Source organism: Nerophis ophidion, linkage group LG22 (assembly GCF_033978795.1).
Source record: "Nerophis ophidion isolate RoL-2023_Sa linkage group LG22, RoL_Noph_v1.0, whole genome shotgun sequence".
NCBI lineage: Eukaryota > Metazoa > Chordata > Actinopteri > Syngnathiformes > Syngnathidae > Nerophis > Nerophis ophidion.
In genome coordinates, this window is record NC_084632.1 from 33,039,498 (window position 1) to 33,057,483 (window position 17,986).

Consider the following 17,986-nt stretch of genomic DNA (forward strand, 5'->3'; position numbering starts at 1 on the left):
GACTGCACATTTCCTATCTTCACAATAAAAGCCCTGCTTCATGCTGCCTGCGCAACTAAATACAGAGTCTCGGAAAGCTGGCGTGCACAAGTGATGTGCACGCCAGCTTTCCGAGACTCTTATTTTGTTAGCGCAGGCAGCATGAAGCAGGGCTTTTATTGTGAAGATAGGAAATGTGCAGTCGGCCTTTAGAGTTTTGACGGAAGGGACGGCGCAAAAGTCTGTTGAAATAAAAAGTGTTTCTCGCCTTCCTCTCTGTCATTTTTTCATAATAATGAACTGGCAGCTGCCAGCGTCATCTCACAAGACCCTCGGGTGCCGTGAATGTCAATCAAGCAAGCTACGGAATTTGCCGCCAATGTTTTTCTTGTAAAGTGTATGGAAGCTGGATGAATTAGATGACAAAAACCAACCACTTTCATGTGGTATTGTACAGAAAGGACAACTTTTTTTCTCCTCCATTTGAAAATGTGGGCGTTATCATCATTACTGTCTGATTCCAATCAATGCAAGTCATCAGAATCAGGTAATACACCAACTTATATTCTTGTCTTTGTGAAAGAAAGACATCTATATGTGTTACACATGCTTGTATTATCATTAAACACATTTAACTTGTTTACAAAAATGTCTCTTTCGTAAATAAATAAATATAAATGATATATATAAATGAGGTAGATCCCCTAGAGTTGGTCAATTGAAAAGTAGCTCGCCTGCAGAAAAAGTGTGGGCACCCCTGCTCTACAGCATTACCTTGCCTTTTTTTATATGTTATACATATTCATGTCTTTTTACACTAGTATGACCAATTGTGCAGTTAATACAGGTTTTATGATCAAAATCCAAACCGATCAGATGAAGAGAACACGTTTTTTCCTACGATTTTGAGAACCAAGAAATGGAGAAATATTTACCTGGGCAAAAGGCGTCACGATTAGGTCATCGCCGTGTCTGCAAGGACAAAGAAATGTGTTCAAATATTGTGCAAACACCAGACACTTAGCATTGTTCATGCCACATTACAAAGGCTAAGATAACCCAGGCTGTCTCGTCACCATAATCAGCTAAGAATGATGGACTCCAAAGAAAGTAGGAGGAAGGTCAACCTTGCAGTTGAGGATGGATGCTACCTTGTAAGGCAATTTTGTTCAAAGACTAATCTATTTTTGTAAACCGAGAAAGAGCAAGAGACTTCAGATCAGTGTCACGCAGTCTGGAGCCACATGTCGGCTGCTGCGGGGATATTTACAGTCACCCCCACTGGTATCAGCAGATCAACATCAGGGCGGGTGATCCACCACAGCCAAGTCTCCTACAAGACCGCAATCTATTCCTGGTAGTGGGTTGCGGATTAGGGGGTATTTAAAAAAATATATTTTCATAAAGGCTGAACATATATTTAAAGACATATATGTCTGTGTTATTTGTTTAGTTATCACATATCAATATGTCATTTTTTTGTTGTTGCATTACACCTTTTTGGTATTTTACCGTAAATTCCGAACTATAAGCCGCTACTTTTTTCCTCCCCTTTAACCCTGCGGCTTATAAAACGGTGCGGCAAATTTTAGGATTTTTCTTTGCTGATAGCCATAATGCAAATAGTTTTCATAAAACACATGCAAACAGATGGATGGATGGATAGATAGATAGATAGATAGATAGATAGATAGATGGATAGATAGATAGATAGATAGATAGATAGATGGATAGATGGATAGATAGATAAATGGGGACGGCGTGGCGCAGTTGGTAGAGTGGCCGCGCCAGCAACCTGAGGGTTCCTGGTTCGATCCCCACCTTCTACCAACCAAGTCACGTCCGTTGTGTCCTTGAGCAAGACACTTCACCCTTGCTCCTGATGGGTCGTGGTTAGGGCCTTGCATGGCAGCTCCCTCCATCAGTGTGTGAATGTGTGTGTGAATGGGTAAATGTGGAAGTAGTGTCAAAGCGCTTTGAGTACCTTGAAGGTAGAAAAGCGCTATACAAGTACAACCCATTTAGATAGATAGATAGATAGATAGATAGATAGATAGATAGATAGATAGATAGATAGATAGATAGATAGATAGATAGATAGATAGATAGATAGATAGATGGATGGATGGATGGATGGATGGATGGATGGATGGATGGATGGATGGATGGATGGATGGATGGATGGATGGATGGATGGATGGATGGATGGAAGGACGGACGGACGGACGGACGGACGGACGGACGGACGGACGGACGGACGGACGGACGGACGGACGGACGGACGGACGGACGGACAGACAGACAGACAGACAGACAGATAGATAGATAGTACTTTATTGATTCCTTCAGGAGAGTTCCCTCAGGAAAATGAATATAGCCTGATATGGTGTGTTATTGTTTGTGCTATGGTACCATCTTTTGGACAAGTGTGCTCACTGCAGATGCAGTGAATGTCTAGAGCATTTTCTCCTGTTTAATGCTTTCAGCCGGAGGTATTAGTGGTGTTCCGTCTCCTAATAGACCCTAGCATTTCGTGTATGGATTCTTCATTCATTACTCCAAGCAATGTTTGTTAGTTATACAATATAACTAAAAGAATTCTTACTTACTAATGTCTGTCACCCAAATTTGTACGTGTTATTGTAATGTAATGAGCTAGCGTTGTTAGCATTAGCTAATATGCTAAAACGTTTCTGAATGTCAGTTTGTACCATTAACTTGCAATGACATGCTTTTTGTATTGTTCCAGTTTCACAAATTCCATTGTATGTTCACAAAAATGTCACTGTGGAGGTATTGAGTCTGTTTAGCTGATTTGAGAGCTAGCTTCCGCAGCAAGTGGATCCTTGACGATGACCTCTCTTTTGTTGTATTAACCATGTTGCAGGCACTGTTTATAAAAGGAAACAAATAGATAAACATGTCAATTATGTACATCCTGCGATCCCATGGACATTTGTTTTAATCATGTCCAGTCCGTCACTGGCAAAGATAGTTAATAAATAATAATGATTGCGCCAATTTAGTGAAATCGTCTAATTTCTGATTGTCAATCCCTGACTTGGAGAAGAAAGACAGAGGCGGAAACACAGCTAAAAATAAAACAACAATAGAAATGTATTATTTAGCAGCTCATTATTTATTATAAAACAATTGCTATAAATACACCCAAAAACATACTTATTGTGATATTGAATAAAACCAACCAAAGCAAAATTACTTTAAATAAGAAAAGAAAACAAGCAAAATAGTTATTTAAAAAAGTATTGGAGAAAAAATAATAAATATTCTATAATAATAATAATAATAATAAATAATACATTTTATTTGATATAGCGCTTTTCTGAGCACTCAAAGACGCTTCTCAAAATTATTGAGAAATTAATAAAAAAAATATTTCACACAGTCTACAGGACTATCAGCCGTTATTTTCTTCCCAGAATTTGAACCCTGCAGCTTATACAGTTCTGCGACTTATTTATAGACTTTTCCGGGTTCACAAGTTTTACATGCCGCCAGTAAATTCAGCCTCATCTCACATCAGACCAATGAAATTGCCAAACAGGTCAAATTAAATGAAACGCCCTCACATCATTAAATTCGCCCATGTAGCACGTTATGGACTCACCATCATTATGAAAAAGAAACGAAGAAATACACATGACGCGTTATAAAAAAACAAAACATTTGATAATTAAAGATGAATAGTATTTGTCCCAAAATTAAGTGGGTGCGGCTTACGGTTTAGGTGAGAACTAATTTCCTCTGAAGTTGACGTGTGTTTTTCATAAAGGCTATTTCTTTCTGAAATTTGTAAGACTGGCAAAAAAAAAAAAAAAAACACATTTCAAATGTTTGATTGATTGATTGATTGATACTTTTATTAGTAGATTGCACAGTGCAGTACATATTCCGTACAATTGACCACTAAATGGTAACACCCGAATAAGTTTTTCAACTTGTTTAAGTCGGGGTCCACGTTAATCAATTCATGGTACAAATATATACTATCAGCATAATACAGTCATCACACAGTTTAATCATCATAGTATGTACATTGAATTATTTACATTATTTACAATCCGGGGGGTGGGATGAGGAGCTTTGGTTGATATCAGAACTTCAGTCATCAACAATTGCATCAACAGAGAAATGTGGACATTGTAGTGTAGGTCTTATTTAGTAGGATATGTACAGCCAGCAGAGAACATAGTGAGTTCAGATAGCATAAGAACAAGTATATACATTAGAAGTACATTTGAGTTGTTTATAATCCGGGGAGATGGGATGTGAATGGAGGAGGGTATTAGTAAAGTGTTGAGGTTGCCTGGAGGTGTTGTTTTAGAGCGGTTTTGAAGGAATATAGAGATGCACTTACTTTTATACCTGTTGGGAGTGCATTCCACATTGATGTGGCATAGAAAGAGAATGAGTTAAGACCTTTGTTAGATCGAAATCTGGGTTTAACGTGGTTTGTGGAGCTCCATGGAGCTGGTGTTGTGGTTATGGCGGTCATTTACGTTAAGGAAGTAATTTGACATGTACTTCGGTATCAAGGAGGTGTAGCGGATTTTATAGACTAGGCTCAGTGCAAGTTGTTTTACTCTGTCCTCCACCCTGAGCCAGTCCACTTTGGAGAAGTGGGTTGGATTGAGGTGTGATCTGGGGTGGAGGTCTAAAAGTAACCGGATTAGCTTATTCTGGGATGTTTGGAGTCTAGATTTGAGGGTTTTGGAGGTGCTGGGGTACCAGGAGGTGCAATCGTAATCGAATCCTCAAGGTGCTTTTGTTGACCAGAGAGGAGATTCTGTAGAGGAATCTTGTTCTTTGGTTAACCTTTTTGATTACCTTGGTTGCCATTTTATCACAGGAAAGATTAGCCTCTAGAATGGAACCTAGGTAGGTGATCTCATCCTTCCTGGTGATAACAATGTCACCCACTTTTATGGTGAAGTCACTGACCTTCTTAAGTTTGATATGGGACCCAAATAGGATGGATTCCGTTTTACCTAAGTGTATGGATAGCTTGTTGTCAGCGAGCCAGGTGCAAATGTTGTGGAGGCTGGTTCTTAGGACGACATGTATATATAAAGGATGAGGATAATTGTCGAATAACAACATATGGCAAGTGGCGCAGATGTGAGAGTGGCCGTGCCAGCAACCTGAGGGTTCCTGGTTCGATCCCCAGCTTCTACCATCCTAGTCACGTCCGTTGTCCCCTTTAGCAAGACACTTCACCCTTGCTCCTGATGGGTCGTGGTTAGGGCTTTGCTTGGCAGCTCCCAACATCAGTGTGTAAATGTGTGTGTGAATGGGTGGATGTGGAAATAGTGTCAAATCGCTTTGAGTACCTTGAAGGTAGAAACGCGCTATACAAGTATTACCCATAATCCATCGTGCCATAAAGTGTACCTAAAGTAATGTACATTCTAAAGTGTAACATAAACAGTGTAAAAACACCAAATATGCAAAAACACCTCCTTTTCAGAAATGATTAGAAATAACCATTAGAATGAGAATCATTATACAGCGCAAACTGGCTTATCTATTCATAGATTTTAATAATATTGTGTACTCGATCAAACACACACTTGTATGCGGTTTCTACTCACAGTTCAGAGGCGATGGAGGAGTTCCGTGACATTGACTTGGGTGACAGATCATAGTCGCTATCAGAGCGATACAAAAACGACTCGCGGCGCTGGTTGTGACCGGGGAAGTTGGTGTGGAGGACCAGTCCAGAACCGGGGGAGGCCTGAGGATCCAGAGGGCTGCAGCTGGCAGATGGGCCATTTTCCACATCAAAACTGCAAACAAAGCAACACACGGTGTGAGGTCATTTTATGTTTACTGGAGATAAATAACATACTCAATCTTATGGATTATGAGGATCTACAAAAAAACTAAACAATATCAACCAACTGGATGAAACCATTTTAGTAGCAATTGCTTGTGAATGCAAAAATGTAGAAGCTGAAACTGTACTAGAACAATGTCAAAGTAGACATCATTGTATCCCATTGGGTTGAGTTTTTCCTTGCCCTGTTGTGGGATCTGAGCTGAGAATATCGTTTTGACTTGTGCTGCCCTTTGAGACACTTGTGATTAAAGGCATTATCTTTGATTGATTGATTGATAGAGTGAAATGCAGGATGAATGTTGAAAGGGGCAGCAGCTCCACAGCCACAGATCCACTTTAACCACTAATATCACAGTCAAAATGAAAGCTTGTTCCCATAGGCACCATAAACTGTTAATAATGTTTAGACAAAAGTGTATATTATATATACTATTATATTTATAGTATTTATATAGGTGTGTGTGTGATGGATATGTGTGTATTTTGGGTATATGCATGTGTGTATGTATGTGATTATGTGTGTATATGTATGTAGGTGTGTATATATATATATATATATATATATATATATATATATGTATGTATATATATAAATTGTATATATGTGTGTGTGTATATATGTGTGTGTTGTGTACATATGTGTGTGTGTTGTGTACATATGTGTGTGTACATATGTATATATGTAAGTGTGTGTGAATTTAAATGTATTTTATATAGACAATATATAGCAGCAACCACCGAATTGAATTATATTATATATATTATTGTATTATATATTCTATCTATATATATTGTATATGTATAGGGGTGGGACCTAATAAGTTTACTTCTTCCCACTCCCTTTCGAGCCAATCTTGACATCTACAAAAGATTAGTCACATGTAATGTTTTCAATGTAGGTGTAAAAATAATGTATCTATATATTTCTTTTGTATTTTATGTCATTCTCTTGTTTTGTTTGCATGGCTCAAAATAAACCATTCATTCATTCAAATGTTGAATTACTGGTGGAATAGTTTATTATTATTATTATAGTATGTGGAAATATTAACATGTTGAGAATGTCTGACATGATAACTGGCAGCATGCTAGCAAGAGTGTGGCAAGTAACAAAATCAATAAATTTTAGGTTAATACCTAGTTTCCAAAAAATACTCATGTTAACCGTTAGCCTGCTACCAAGATAGCCCAAGTAACAAAATCAATGACTTCAAGTTTATACCTACACAATTGGCCGAAATGCTCACATGTTAACTGTTAAAATGCTAGTAAGAAATCACCAAGTAGCATAATACATTAATTGTAGGTTTAATCAGTGATCCTTCGATTTATGAGTATTTTGTAATTATTTCGCCATCGCTCAGATTATTGTTTTTGCTTTAAAATGCGAGCAAAATTTGGGTTACGAGGCTCCCGCCGCTAGTTGGTGGAGCGAATGCCATGGAAAAAAAACCCCGTATGATCCGCTTAAAGGCCTTCAGAAACCCACTACTACCCACCACGCAGTCTGATAGTTTATATATCAATGATGAAATATTAACATTGCAACACATGCCAATACGGCCTTTTTAGTTTACTAAATTGCAATTTAAAATTTCCTGGGAGTTTCTTGTTGAAAACATCGCGGAATGATAACGTGTATGCGTGACGTCACGGACTGTAAGGAAATATTAGCGCTGCGCACACACACACAGCTAAAAGTCGTCTGCTTTAACCGCATAATTACACAGTATTTTGGACATCTGTGTTGCTGAATCTTTTGCAATTTGTTCAATTAATATTGGAGGAGTCAAAGTAGAAAAATGGAGTTGGGAAGCTTTAGCCTTTAGCCACACAAACAAAGGGTGATTCCTCGTTTAAAATTCCCGGAGGTGAAACTTTCCTATGGATCAGGGCAGTCAAGTGAACATGGATCTCGACCACATGTCAACCAGCAGTTTTCGGTGAGAAACATGCAGCTGCCGTCGACTTCCCTCAGACCCTGGCCTCAAAACACCCGTGGACAGACCCCTCCGACTATCAGGTACTATTAAACTCACTAAAACACTAGCAACACAATAGAAAGATAAGGGATTTCCCAGAATTATCCTAGTAAATGTGTCTAAAAACATCTGAATCCGTCCCAATGCAATCACTTTTTTTTTTTAACTCGATTTTTAATTTTTCCTAGCCCTTCGCTACCAATAGCCTCAAACACAAATCTTTCATCCTCGCTCAAATTAATGATGAAATTGTCGTTTTCTCGGTCCGAATAGCTCTTTTTGTTGGAGGTTCCCATTAAAAACAATGTGAGGATGTGAGGAGCCATCAAACATGTGACGTCATCGTCTGCAACTTCCGGTAAAGGCAAGGCTTTTTTTCTATTAGCGACCAAAAGTTGCGAACTTTATCGTCAATGTTCTCTACTAAATCCTTTCAGCAAAAATATGGCAATATCGCGAAATGATCAAATATGACACATAGAATGGACCTGCTATCCCCGTTTGAATAAGAAAATCTCATTTCAGTAGGCCTTTAAAACATCCAGCCTTACAAGCTCACATTAGCTCGAGAATAACATAACTTTGCTTTCCAACTAATGGATCGGAACGAGTGAGTGTAAAAGTCGGTGGTGAGCAAAAAAGTAAATGGTATTCATTAAATTAAAAAAATATATATTAAAAACCTGACAAAGTCTGTCACCAACTTGGCGAAACAATTTGAGCCTATCACTGCACCACACTGAAGCAGAATCAAATGAAATAATATATAACCGACGGACATTTGTCCATGAAAATAATAAAAAACTGCCGATGGTTTGTTTGACGGAAAAAAGCAGTTCGAAGGCGATACCGTAGAAGTCCACTCCCCAAGGTAAATGCTGCCCTAGCCTTTTGTCTTCCCAGACTAACCCACAAGGCAGCGGGGCGAGTACAATACAAATTAATGCAGGATTTTCTCTGCATGTATTTTCTTAGGTGGCCCACTTAAAGGGGCACTAACAGTCAATATTTATTTATTTTACTAAACATTTTTTGGGGTTAACAACAGTCAATATTTATTTGTTTGATTAGATTTTTTTTCTTCAAAAAATAGGTGAGTTTTTGCCAAACCAAGCATTGTGTTTTTTTTCCATACACAACAACCCAGCTGGATTCGATAAGCGAATCGATAAGGAATCCGTTCGATAAGGGGATTCGATAATGGCACCGAAATCCATAATTTCTAAACAAACATCATCCCTAATGCTAACGTTAGCATGCTAACATTGACATGCCAGCAATACAGCATCCATCCATCCATTTCCTACTGCTTGTCCCTTTTGGAGCCTATCTCAGCAGCATTCAAGCGGAAGGCAGCGTACACCCTGGACAAGCCGCCACCTCATCACAGGGCCAACACAGACAGACAGACAACATTCACACTCACATTCACACACTAGGGCCCATTTAGTGTCGCCAATCAACCTATCCCCAGGTGCATGTCTTTGGAGGTGGGAGGAAGCCGGAGTACCCGGAGGGGAACCCACGCAGAGACAGAATCAAGTAACAAAAACCACTAAAGAGATGCAAAATGGTGTAGAAGTGCATACGCCTCACACAATTAAAAATAATACAATCTTGCGTATTGAATGGTTTTTAAGGCCTACTGAAATGAGATTTTGTTATTTAAACGTGGATAGCAGGTCCATTCTATGTGTCATACTTGATCATTTCGCAATATTGCCATATTTTTGCTGAAAAGATTTAGTAGAGAACATCCACGATAAAGTCCGCAACTTTCGGTGCTAAGAGAAAAGCCCTGCCTTTACCGGAAGTCGCAGACGATGACGTCACATGTTGATGGCTCCTCACATATTCACAATGATTTTAATGGGAGCCTCCAACGTAAACAGCTATTCGGACCGAGAAAACGACAATTTCCCCATTAATTTGAGCGAGGATGAAAGATTCGTGTTTGAGGATATTGATAGCGACGGACTAGGAAAAAAAAAAAAACGCGATTCCAGATTCATATGTTTTTAGACACATTTACTAGGAGGATTCTGGGAAATCCCTTATCTTTCTATTGTGTTGCTAGTATTTTAGTGAGTTTAACAGTACCTGATAGTCGGAGGTGTTTGTCCACGGGTGTGTTGACGCCAGTGTCTCAGGGAAGTCGACGGCAGCTGTATGGGCGGCACAAGCTCAGCTGATATCCGGTAAGTGGCGACTTTTTACCACAATTTTCTCACCGAAACCTGCTGTTTGACATTCGGTTGGGATCCATGTCCGCTCTGATCCATAATAAAGTTTCACCTCCTCGAATTTTAAACAAGGAATCACCATGTGTTTGTGTGGCTAAAGGCTAAAGCTTCCCAACTTTATCTTTCTACTTTGACTCCTCCAATATTAATTGAACAAATTGCAAAAGATTCAGCAACACAGATGTCCAAAAAACGGTGTAATTATGCGGTTAAATCGGACGACTTTTAGCTGTGTGCGTGTGTGCAGCGCTCATATTCCCTAACAGCCCGTGATGTCACGCGTACACGTCATCATTACGCGACGTTTTCAAGAAAAAACTCCCGGGAAATGTAAAATTGCAATTTAGTAAACTAAAAAAGGATGTACTGGCATGTGTTGCAACGTTAATATGTCATCATTGATGTATAAACTATCAGACTGCGTGGTGGGTAGTAGTGGGTTTCAGTAACTTTATAGCTGAGGATGAAGCAAGCGTAGCGCAGATTGATTCATGTGCACCATCAACATCCCCTCAAGAGACAAACTGTGTGCAGTCTTGTGCTCTCGGTTCCACGCAAACACACACACACATGCACATGCACACACACACATGACCCGGTAGGAGAGGGCACAGTGACACGCTACACTGCACCGTGCTCCTTCACGCATGACAATTAGTGAGACTGGGGCCACAGCACTAATTGAAATAGTTGTTCCTGTGTCAGAGCTCCAGCGCAGCTCTGCATCGTAGTCTCAGGTAGAGAAGTACTTGAATGAAATGTTCTTTAAGAAAGAGGATGTTCTAAAGTGGAGCCCTACTTGACACTGTCGGAGATGAAGCAGCAAAAGAACGACGAAGTAGGGGAAACCGAAGCTTCGCAGACGACAATATTCAGCTCTGACTTTTAATAAACCCATAACACTGCTGTGCTCGCTTTTTAACGAGCCGTATGATGAGGGTATGCAAGTATATAAAGGTATGTGGGAGTTCTCATTTTTTCCTTACAAAAATAAGGGCCATTCCATCAAATTCGTTACATTTGGGAAATAAAGTGCATGAATGCATGACAAAATTCACTATAAAAATGTTTTAAAGCCTACACATTAATCTAAAGTCTAAAAAAAAAAAAAAAAAAAAATCAATCTCAACTACAAAGACCTACTCAGTGGCCTAGTGGTTAGAGTGTCCACCCTGAGATCAGTAGGTTGCGAGTTCAAATCCCGGCTGAATTATACCAAAGACTATAAAAATGGGACCCGTTAGCTCCCTGCTTGGCATTAAGGTTTGGAATTGGGGGTTAAATCACCATAAATGATTCCCGGGCGTGGCACCGCTGCTGCCCACTGCTCCCCTCACCTCCCAGGGGGTGATCAAGGGTGATGGGTCAAATGCAGAAGATAATCTCGCCACACCTAGTGTGTGTGTGACACTCATTGGTACTTTAACTTTAAAACCCAAACCCAGTGAAGTTGGCATGTTGTGTCATTCGTAAATCAATCAATCAATCAATCAATGTTTATTTATATAGCCCCAAATCACAAATGTCTCAAAGGAATGCACAAATCATTACGACTACAACATCCTCGGAAGAACCCACAAAAGGGCAAGGAAAACTCACACCCAGTGGGCAGGGAGAATTCACATCCAGTGGGACGCCAGTGAACATGCTGACTATGAGAAACCTTGGAGAGGACCTCAGATGTGGGCAACCCCCCCCCCCTCTAGATAAAATAAATAAAGACAGAATACAATGATTTGCAAATCCTTTTCAACTTATAATCAATTGAATAGACCGCAAAGACAAACTAAAAAGTACCACTGATAGTCACACATACACTAGGTGTGGTGAAATTACCCTCTGCATTCGACCCATGTCTTTGTTTCACCCCCTGGGAGGTGATGGGAGCAGTGAGCAGCAGCAGTGGCCACGCTCGGGAATCATTTTAGTGATTTAAATGATAAATGGGTTGTACTTGTATAGTGTGTTTCTACCTTCAAGGAACTCAAAGCGCTTTGACACTACTTCCACATTTACCCATTCACACACACATTCACACACTGATGGAGGGAGCTGCCATGCAAGGCGCCAACTAGCCCCCATCAGGAGCAAGGGTGAAGTGTCTTGCTCAGGACACAACGGACGTGACGAAGTTGGTACTAGGTGGGATTTGAACCAGGGACCCTCGGGTTGCGCACGGCCACTCTTCCACTGCGCCACGCCGTCCCTAACACCCAATTCCAACCCTTGACGCTGAGTGCCAAACTGGGAGGTAATGGGTCCAATTTTTTTTTTTATAGTCTTTGGTATGACTCGGCCGGGGTTCGTACTCCTGACCTACCAATCTCAGGGCAGACACTAACCACAAGTGCTTAGTAAGTTTTTAAGATTTGGATATGGAAGCAGCAGTAGGTAGGCAGCTATTAACAAGAAAATAAAATAAGTAGATTAATAAGAGTTAGAGAGGGGATACTGAACTCACGACCTACCGATATTTAATGTCTGAAGGGTTGGAATTGGGGGTTAAATCACCAAAAATGATTCCAGAGCGCGGCCACTGCTGCTGCTCACTGCTCTTAGTTTTTTCAAAATATTCATCGTTGTTTTTTTTTTGTTAATATTCACAAACTCATTTAGAGGAGAACTTTGAGGGCAAAAAACAATTAATTTCAATGAGTAGCAAATAGTAGTTTTTACTTTTGTTTAGTTATTGACTACTATTGACTTTGTTTTGAACAAACAATTGTATGTAACACAGGAGAATAAGGAAGTAGTTCAGATAAGGAAATAGTTGAAATGTTGTCTTGATATTGCTAAACTGTCAATAGCCATCCATCCATTTTCTACTGCTTGTCTCTTATACAGGGTCGCAGGGGGTGCTGGAGCCTATTTCAGCTGCACACGGGTGGAAGGCGGGATACACCCTGGACAACATAAGCCCTCATAACAAATAAATTAAAAAATGAAAGTTAATACATGTTATTGGTATTGGTATTAGTATGGGCCGATATCTGATCAGTATCAGAATCTATAGCATAAAAACCTGATCGGAATATCCCTAATTGTTTCAGATTTGAAAAGAGAACTATTATTTTCTTACAAGCTAATTTTTCTAATTCAAGTAAAGAAATTATTTCCATCATCACTCCACTTCAGAGATTTTAAAGTTATATTTGCGCAATGGAAGATTATCTAAGAGAGTGGTTCTCAAATGGGGGTCCGCGTACCCCTGGGGGTACTTGAAGGTATGCCAAGGGGTACATGAGATGTTTTAAACATATTCTTAAAATAGCAGAAATTCAAAAATCCTGTATAAAATATTTATTGAATAGTACTTCAAAAAATTATATGAATGTAAGTTCATAATAGGGATGATGTTTGATAAGAAATGATCCAGTTCGAGCCCATTATCGAATCCTCTTATCGAACCGATTCCTTATCGATTCTCTTATCGAATCCAGATAGGTTGTTGTATATGGAAAAAAAACACACAATACTTGGTTTAACAAAATTCACTTTTATTTTATAAGAAAAAAAAATATTTAAAGAAATAAACAAATAATCACTGTTTTTACCCTGCTAAAAAAAAAAAAAAAAAAAAATATTGACTGTTACCCAAAGTAGGGCTTCACGGTGGAAGAGGGGTTAGTGCGTCTGCCTGACAATACGAAAGTCCTGCAGTCCTGGGTTCAATTCCAGGCTGAGGATCTTTCTGTGTGGAGTTTGCATGTTCTCCCCGTGAATGCGTGGGTTCCCTCCGGGTACTCCGGCTTCCTCCCACCTCCAAAGACATGCACCTGGGGATAGGTTGATTGGCAACACTAAATGGTCCCTAGTGTGTGAATGTGAGTGTGAATGTTGTCCGTCTATCTGTGTTGGCCCTGCGATCAGGTGGCGACTTGTCCAGGGTGTACCCCGCCTTCCGCCCGATTGTAGCTGAAATAGGCGCCAGCGCCCCCCGCGACCCCGAAAGGGAATAAGCTGTAGAAAATGGATGGATGGATGTTACCCAAAGTATATTACCGTATTTCCTTGAATTGACGCAGGGCATGTAGTAAGCGCCTGCCTTGAATTACCGCCTGGTCAAACTCGTGACATCACGAGTGACACTTCCCCTGTCGTCATTTTCAAAATGGAGGAGGCTGATTTCAATACAGGTAATTTGAAATCACATAAAGGGAAGAAGATTATGAGCTATTCAGTAGGATTTAAGGTCGAGGCTTACATCACACTCAAATTTGTACTGCATACCTTTGATAAGTGCCGGAGTGAGAAGAGGTTTTAAAATAATCAGTGCGTGCTTACTTTTACCGCATGCCTTTGGTAAGCGCAGGAGTGAGAAGAGGTTTTAAAGTAATTAGCGCGCCGGCGGCAATTCAAGGAAATATGGTAAGTGGGATTTTTCAGAAAAACAAATATATACATTAACACAAAAACAACCTGTCTCTAGTTCATAAACTGTGAAAAGAACTGCAACAATGCAATATTCAGTGTTGACAGCTAGATTTTTTTGTGGACAAGTTCCATAAATATTGATGTTAAAGATTTATTTTTTAGCGAATAAATGTTAAGAATTAAGTTCATGAATCAGGATGGATCTCTATTAGAATCCCCAAAGCGGGCACTTTAAGTTGATGATTACTTCTATGTGTAGAAATCTTTATTTTTTATAATTGAATCACTTGTTTGTTTTTCAACAAGTTTTTTGTTATTTTTATATCGTTTTTTTCAAATAGTTCAAGAAAGACCACTACAAATGAGCAACATTTTGCACTGTTATACAATTTAATAAATCAGAAACTGATGAAATAGTGCTGTATTTTACTTCTTTATCTCTTCTTTTTTTTTTAACCAAAAATGCTTTGCTCTAAATAAGGGGTATTAGAATTAAAAAAAAAATGTTCACAGGGGGTACATCACTGAAAAAAGGTTGAGAACCACTGATCTAAGAAGCATATGTGAATCTGTTTTTTGGTTATACTGTGGATGGTATTTTGTTATACAAACATTTACCATCTTTACAGATGATTCACTCTTGAGTCATGAATGATGTCACAGTGAATATATTTTGAGTATCCCATTGCTGAGGAGTTGGTTGAGTGTTATGTTGTTTTCTTAATGGAAAAATGGTTGCCCTAGTAGAAAAGATGAAAAACAAGTGTGTGTACACTTTATGCGTGTTCACACATGCATGCACTTTGTACCAACCATTCGATGCTTGACTGCATCTTCCCTTGGGTCAATTGTGAGTTTTATGTCAAATGATCACGTGTGTAAAACACTCGCCAACACACGGCTACATGCAAAGGCCTCATTGGCTAACCTGAATACAAACACATTCTTTTTTAAACTTAAAAAATGTTGGTTTGACTTGAAAGACACATTTAAGGAAGATCTATAATGAATTGTGTCTTCTCTGACTTTTAAACGTTGTTACAATGATTGAATACTGCGATGAGGTGGCGACTTGTCCAGGGTGTACCCCGTCCACCGCCCGAATGCAGCTAAGATAGGCCCCAGCACCCCCCGCCACCCCGAAAGGGACAAGCGGTAGAAAATGGATGGATGGATGATTGAATACTCATGTTAAACAACACTAAAGCAATACATCATAAGGTTCATGCATTTTGACGTGAGCTTGCATGCAGCTTTGGATGCTTCTGTTTGCAGGGTTTTGCAGTCGGGCCACATTGTGACATTCCAGAGAGGTGGATGTTCTTATTTAGACATGAAGTAAAGCTCTCAGACTTTCAGGCTATGAGGAAACACACAAAAGGGGAGGATAATATATCATCCTCATCTAATCTTGACATGCACATAAAGATGCAACGACATAAATGCTGCTAAACACAGCTTTGTTTATGCAGAGTTGAAATTGATCGGAACGTGTGCAGGTGTACCTAATGTTGTGACCAGATGATCTACGTCTAACTCTGGCCCGCGAGCCAAATTTGGCCCGCCGTGTAATTTCACTTGGCCCTTGAGGCAATATCACATCAACATTAGAGCTGGCCCGCCGCTGTAACACCGCATTCACCGCTAATACTCTTACTTGCCAACCCTCCCAATTTTCCCGGGAGACTCCCGAAGTTCAGTGCCCCTCCCGAATTTAATCTGGGACAAAAATATTTGGGGTGGGCCTTAAAAGCACTGCCTTTGGCATTCTCTACAACCTGTCTCCATGTCCGCTTTTCCTCCGTACAAGCAGCGTGCCGGTCCAGTCACATAATATATGAGGCTTATACACACACTAGTGAATGCAAGGCATACTTGGTCAACAGCCATACGGGTCACACTGAGGGTGGCCGTATAAACAACTTTAACACTGTTGCAAATATGCGCCACACTGTGAACCCGCACCAAACAAGAATGACACATTTCGGGAGAACATCCGCACCGTAACACAACAGAACAAATACCCAGAACTCCTTGCAGCACTAACTCTTCCGGGACGCTACAATATACACCCCCCGCTATCACCAAACCCCGTCCACCTCAACCCCACCGCCGAAAAGAGGCATTCAAATTGTATTTAAATTTTATTTGATATGCCATTGATATTTTTTAATTATTATTATTATTTGAAACTCGATTTTTCATGTCACTATAAAGTAATATAAGCCTTGCTAGTTCAATATTCAAAGCAAAACTTGTTTGGGTCCCTATTAAAAGGTTTATTTGTTCAACCTCGGCCCGCGGCTTTGTTCGGTTTTAAATTTTGGACCACTCTGTGTTTGAGTTTGACACCCCTGGTCTAAATAATCTTCAAGTAGTTTATTTGCAACCATGTCCGGAAAAAAGATATGCGGTGGCGACTTCAAGATATACATTTCTAAAGGATAAATTATGATACTTTTTGAGAGGGCGGGGTGTGGTTTCATTTGCAATCAGGGAACTCCTCCCGATTTGAACATCTTGCAGACAGACTCAAAGGAACAATTTATAAATGTAACTGTGGAGTAAAATTTGCGCAAAAATCTCACCAACGCATATCCAATACGTAATATCTGGACCACAATAAAATGTATTAAATGTACATTAAAATGTAATATCTGAATCTGTCCTTGTCTTTGAATATGACAATTATAAAACTATAACCACGAAGAGCATGTTTGTATTATTAAGACTATTTGCATGTGTGAAAAAAAATAAAAATGAAAAATACATATATACATAATTTTCACATTCATATATTATACTTCTAAATCACTCATCCTTGCCTCTATGGCGACAAATAAAGTAAGTTTCTTACAAGTATCATCCCTGCAGGACAAGGAATAGCTGAACATGCTTCACTACACACTGTAGTGAAGTGAAGTGAAATGAATTATATTTATATAGCGCTTTTTCTCTAGTGACTCAAAGCGCTTTACATAGTGAAACCCAATATCTAATTTTTACATTTAAGCCAGTGTGGGTGGCACTGGGAGCAAGGTGGGTAAAGTGTCTTGCCCAAGGACACAGCGGCAGTGACTAGGATGGCGGAAGTGGGGATCGAACCTGCAACCCTCAAGTTGCTGGCAAGGCCGCTCTACCAACCGAGCTATACCGCCTGTAGCTCACTAGCGTCAAAATGTAAACAAACGCCATTGGTGGATCTACACCTAACATCCACTGTAATGATACCGAGTACAATAGCGTATTTAGTTGATCCTACTGTGATTACATCCATATTTTATGGCATCACAACATCTTCTTTGTTCTGTTTTTTATTTATCTCATTGTTTATAAACTCGGGAAATATGTCCCCGGACAAATGAGGACCAATGTATGATCCTGTAACGACTTGGTATCGGATTGATACCCAAATTTGTGGTATCATCCAAAACTATTGTAAAGTATCAAAAAACAAAAGAATAAGTGATTATTACATTTTAACAGAAGTGTAGATAGAACATGTTAAAATAGAAAGTAAGCATATATTAACAGTAAATGGTGGCAGA

The 17,986-nt window shown here is 39.6% G+C and overlaps 1 protein-coding gene across 4 annotated transcripts in view; it reads right to left on the reverse strand.

Moving 5' to 3' along the window:
• Positions 1-17,986, reverse strand: part of pde4ba (phosphodiesterase 4B, cAMP-specific a) — a 530,844-nt gene that overhangs the window by 197,411 nt on the left and 315,447 nt on the right. For all 4 annotated transcript variants that reach the window (XM_061883737.1, XM_061883739.1, XM_061883738.1 and 1 more), the window contains 2 exons: positions 5,592-5,786; positions 915-951 (listed from right to left, as the gene is read on the reverse strand). In XM_061883737.1, coding sequence (XP_061739721.1) covers positions 915-951; positions 5,592-5,786 — 232 coding nt within the window. The remainder of the gene's footprint in view (positions 1-914; positions 952-5,591; positions 5,787-17,986) is intronic.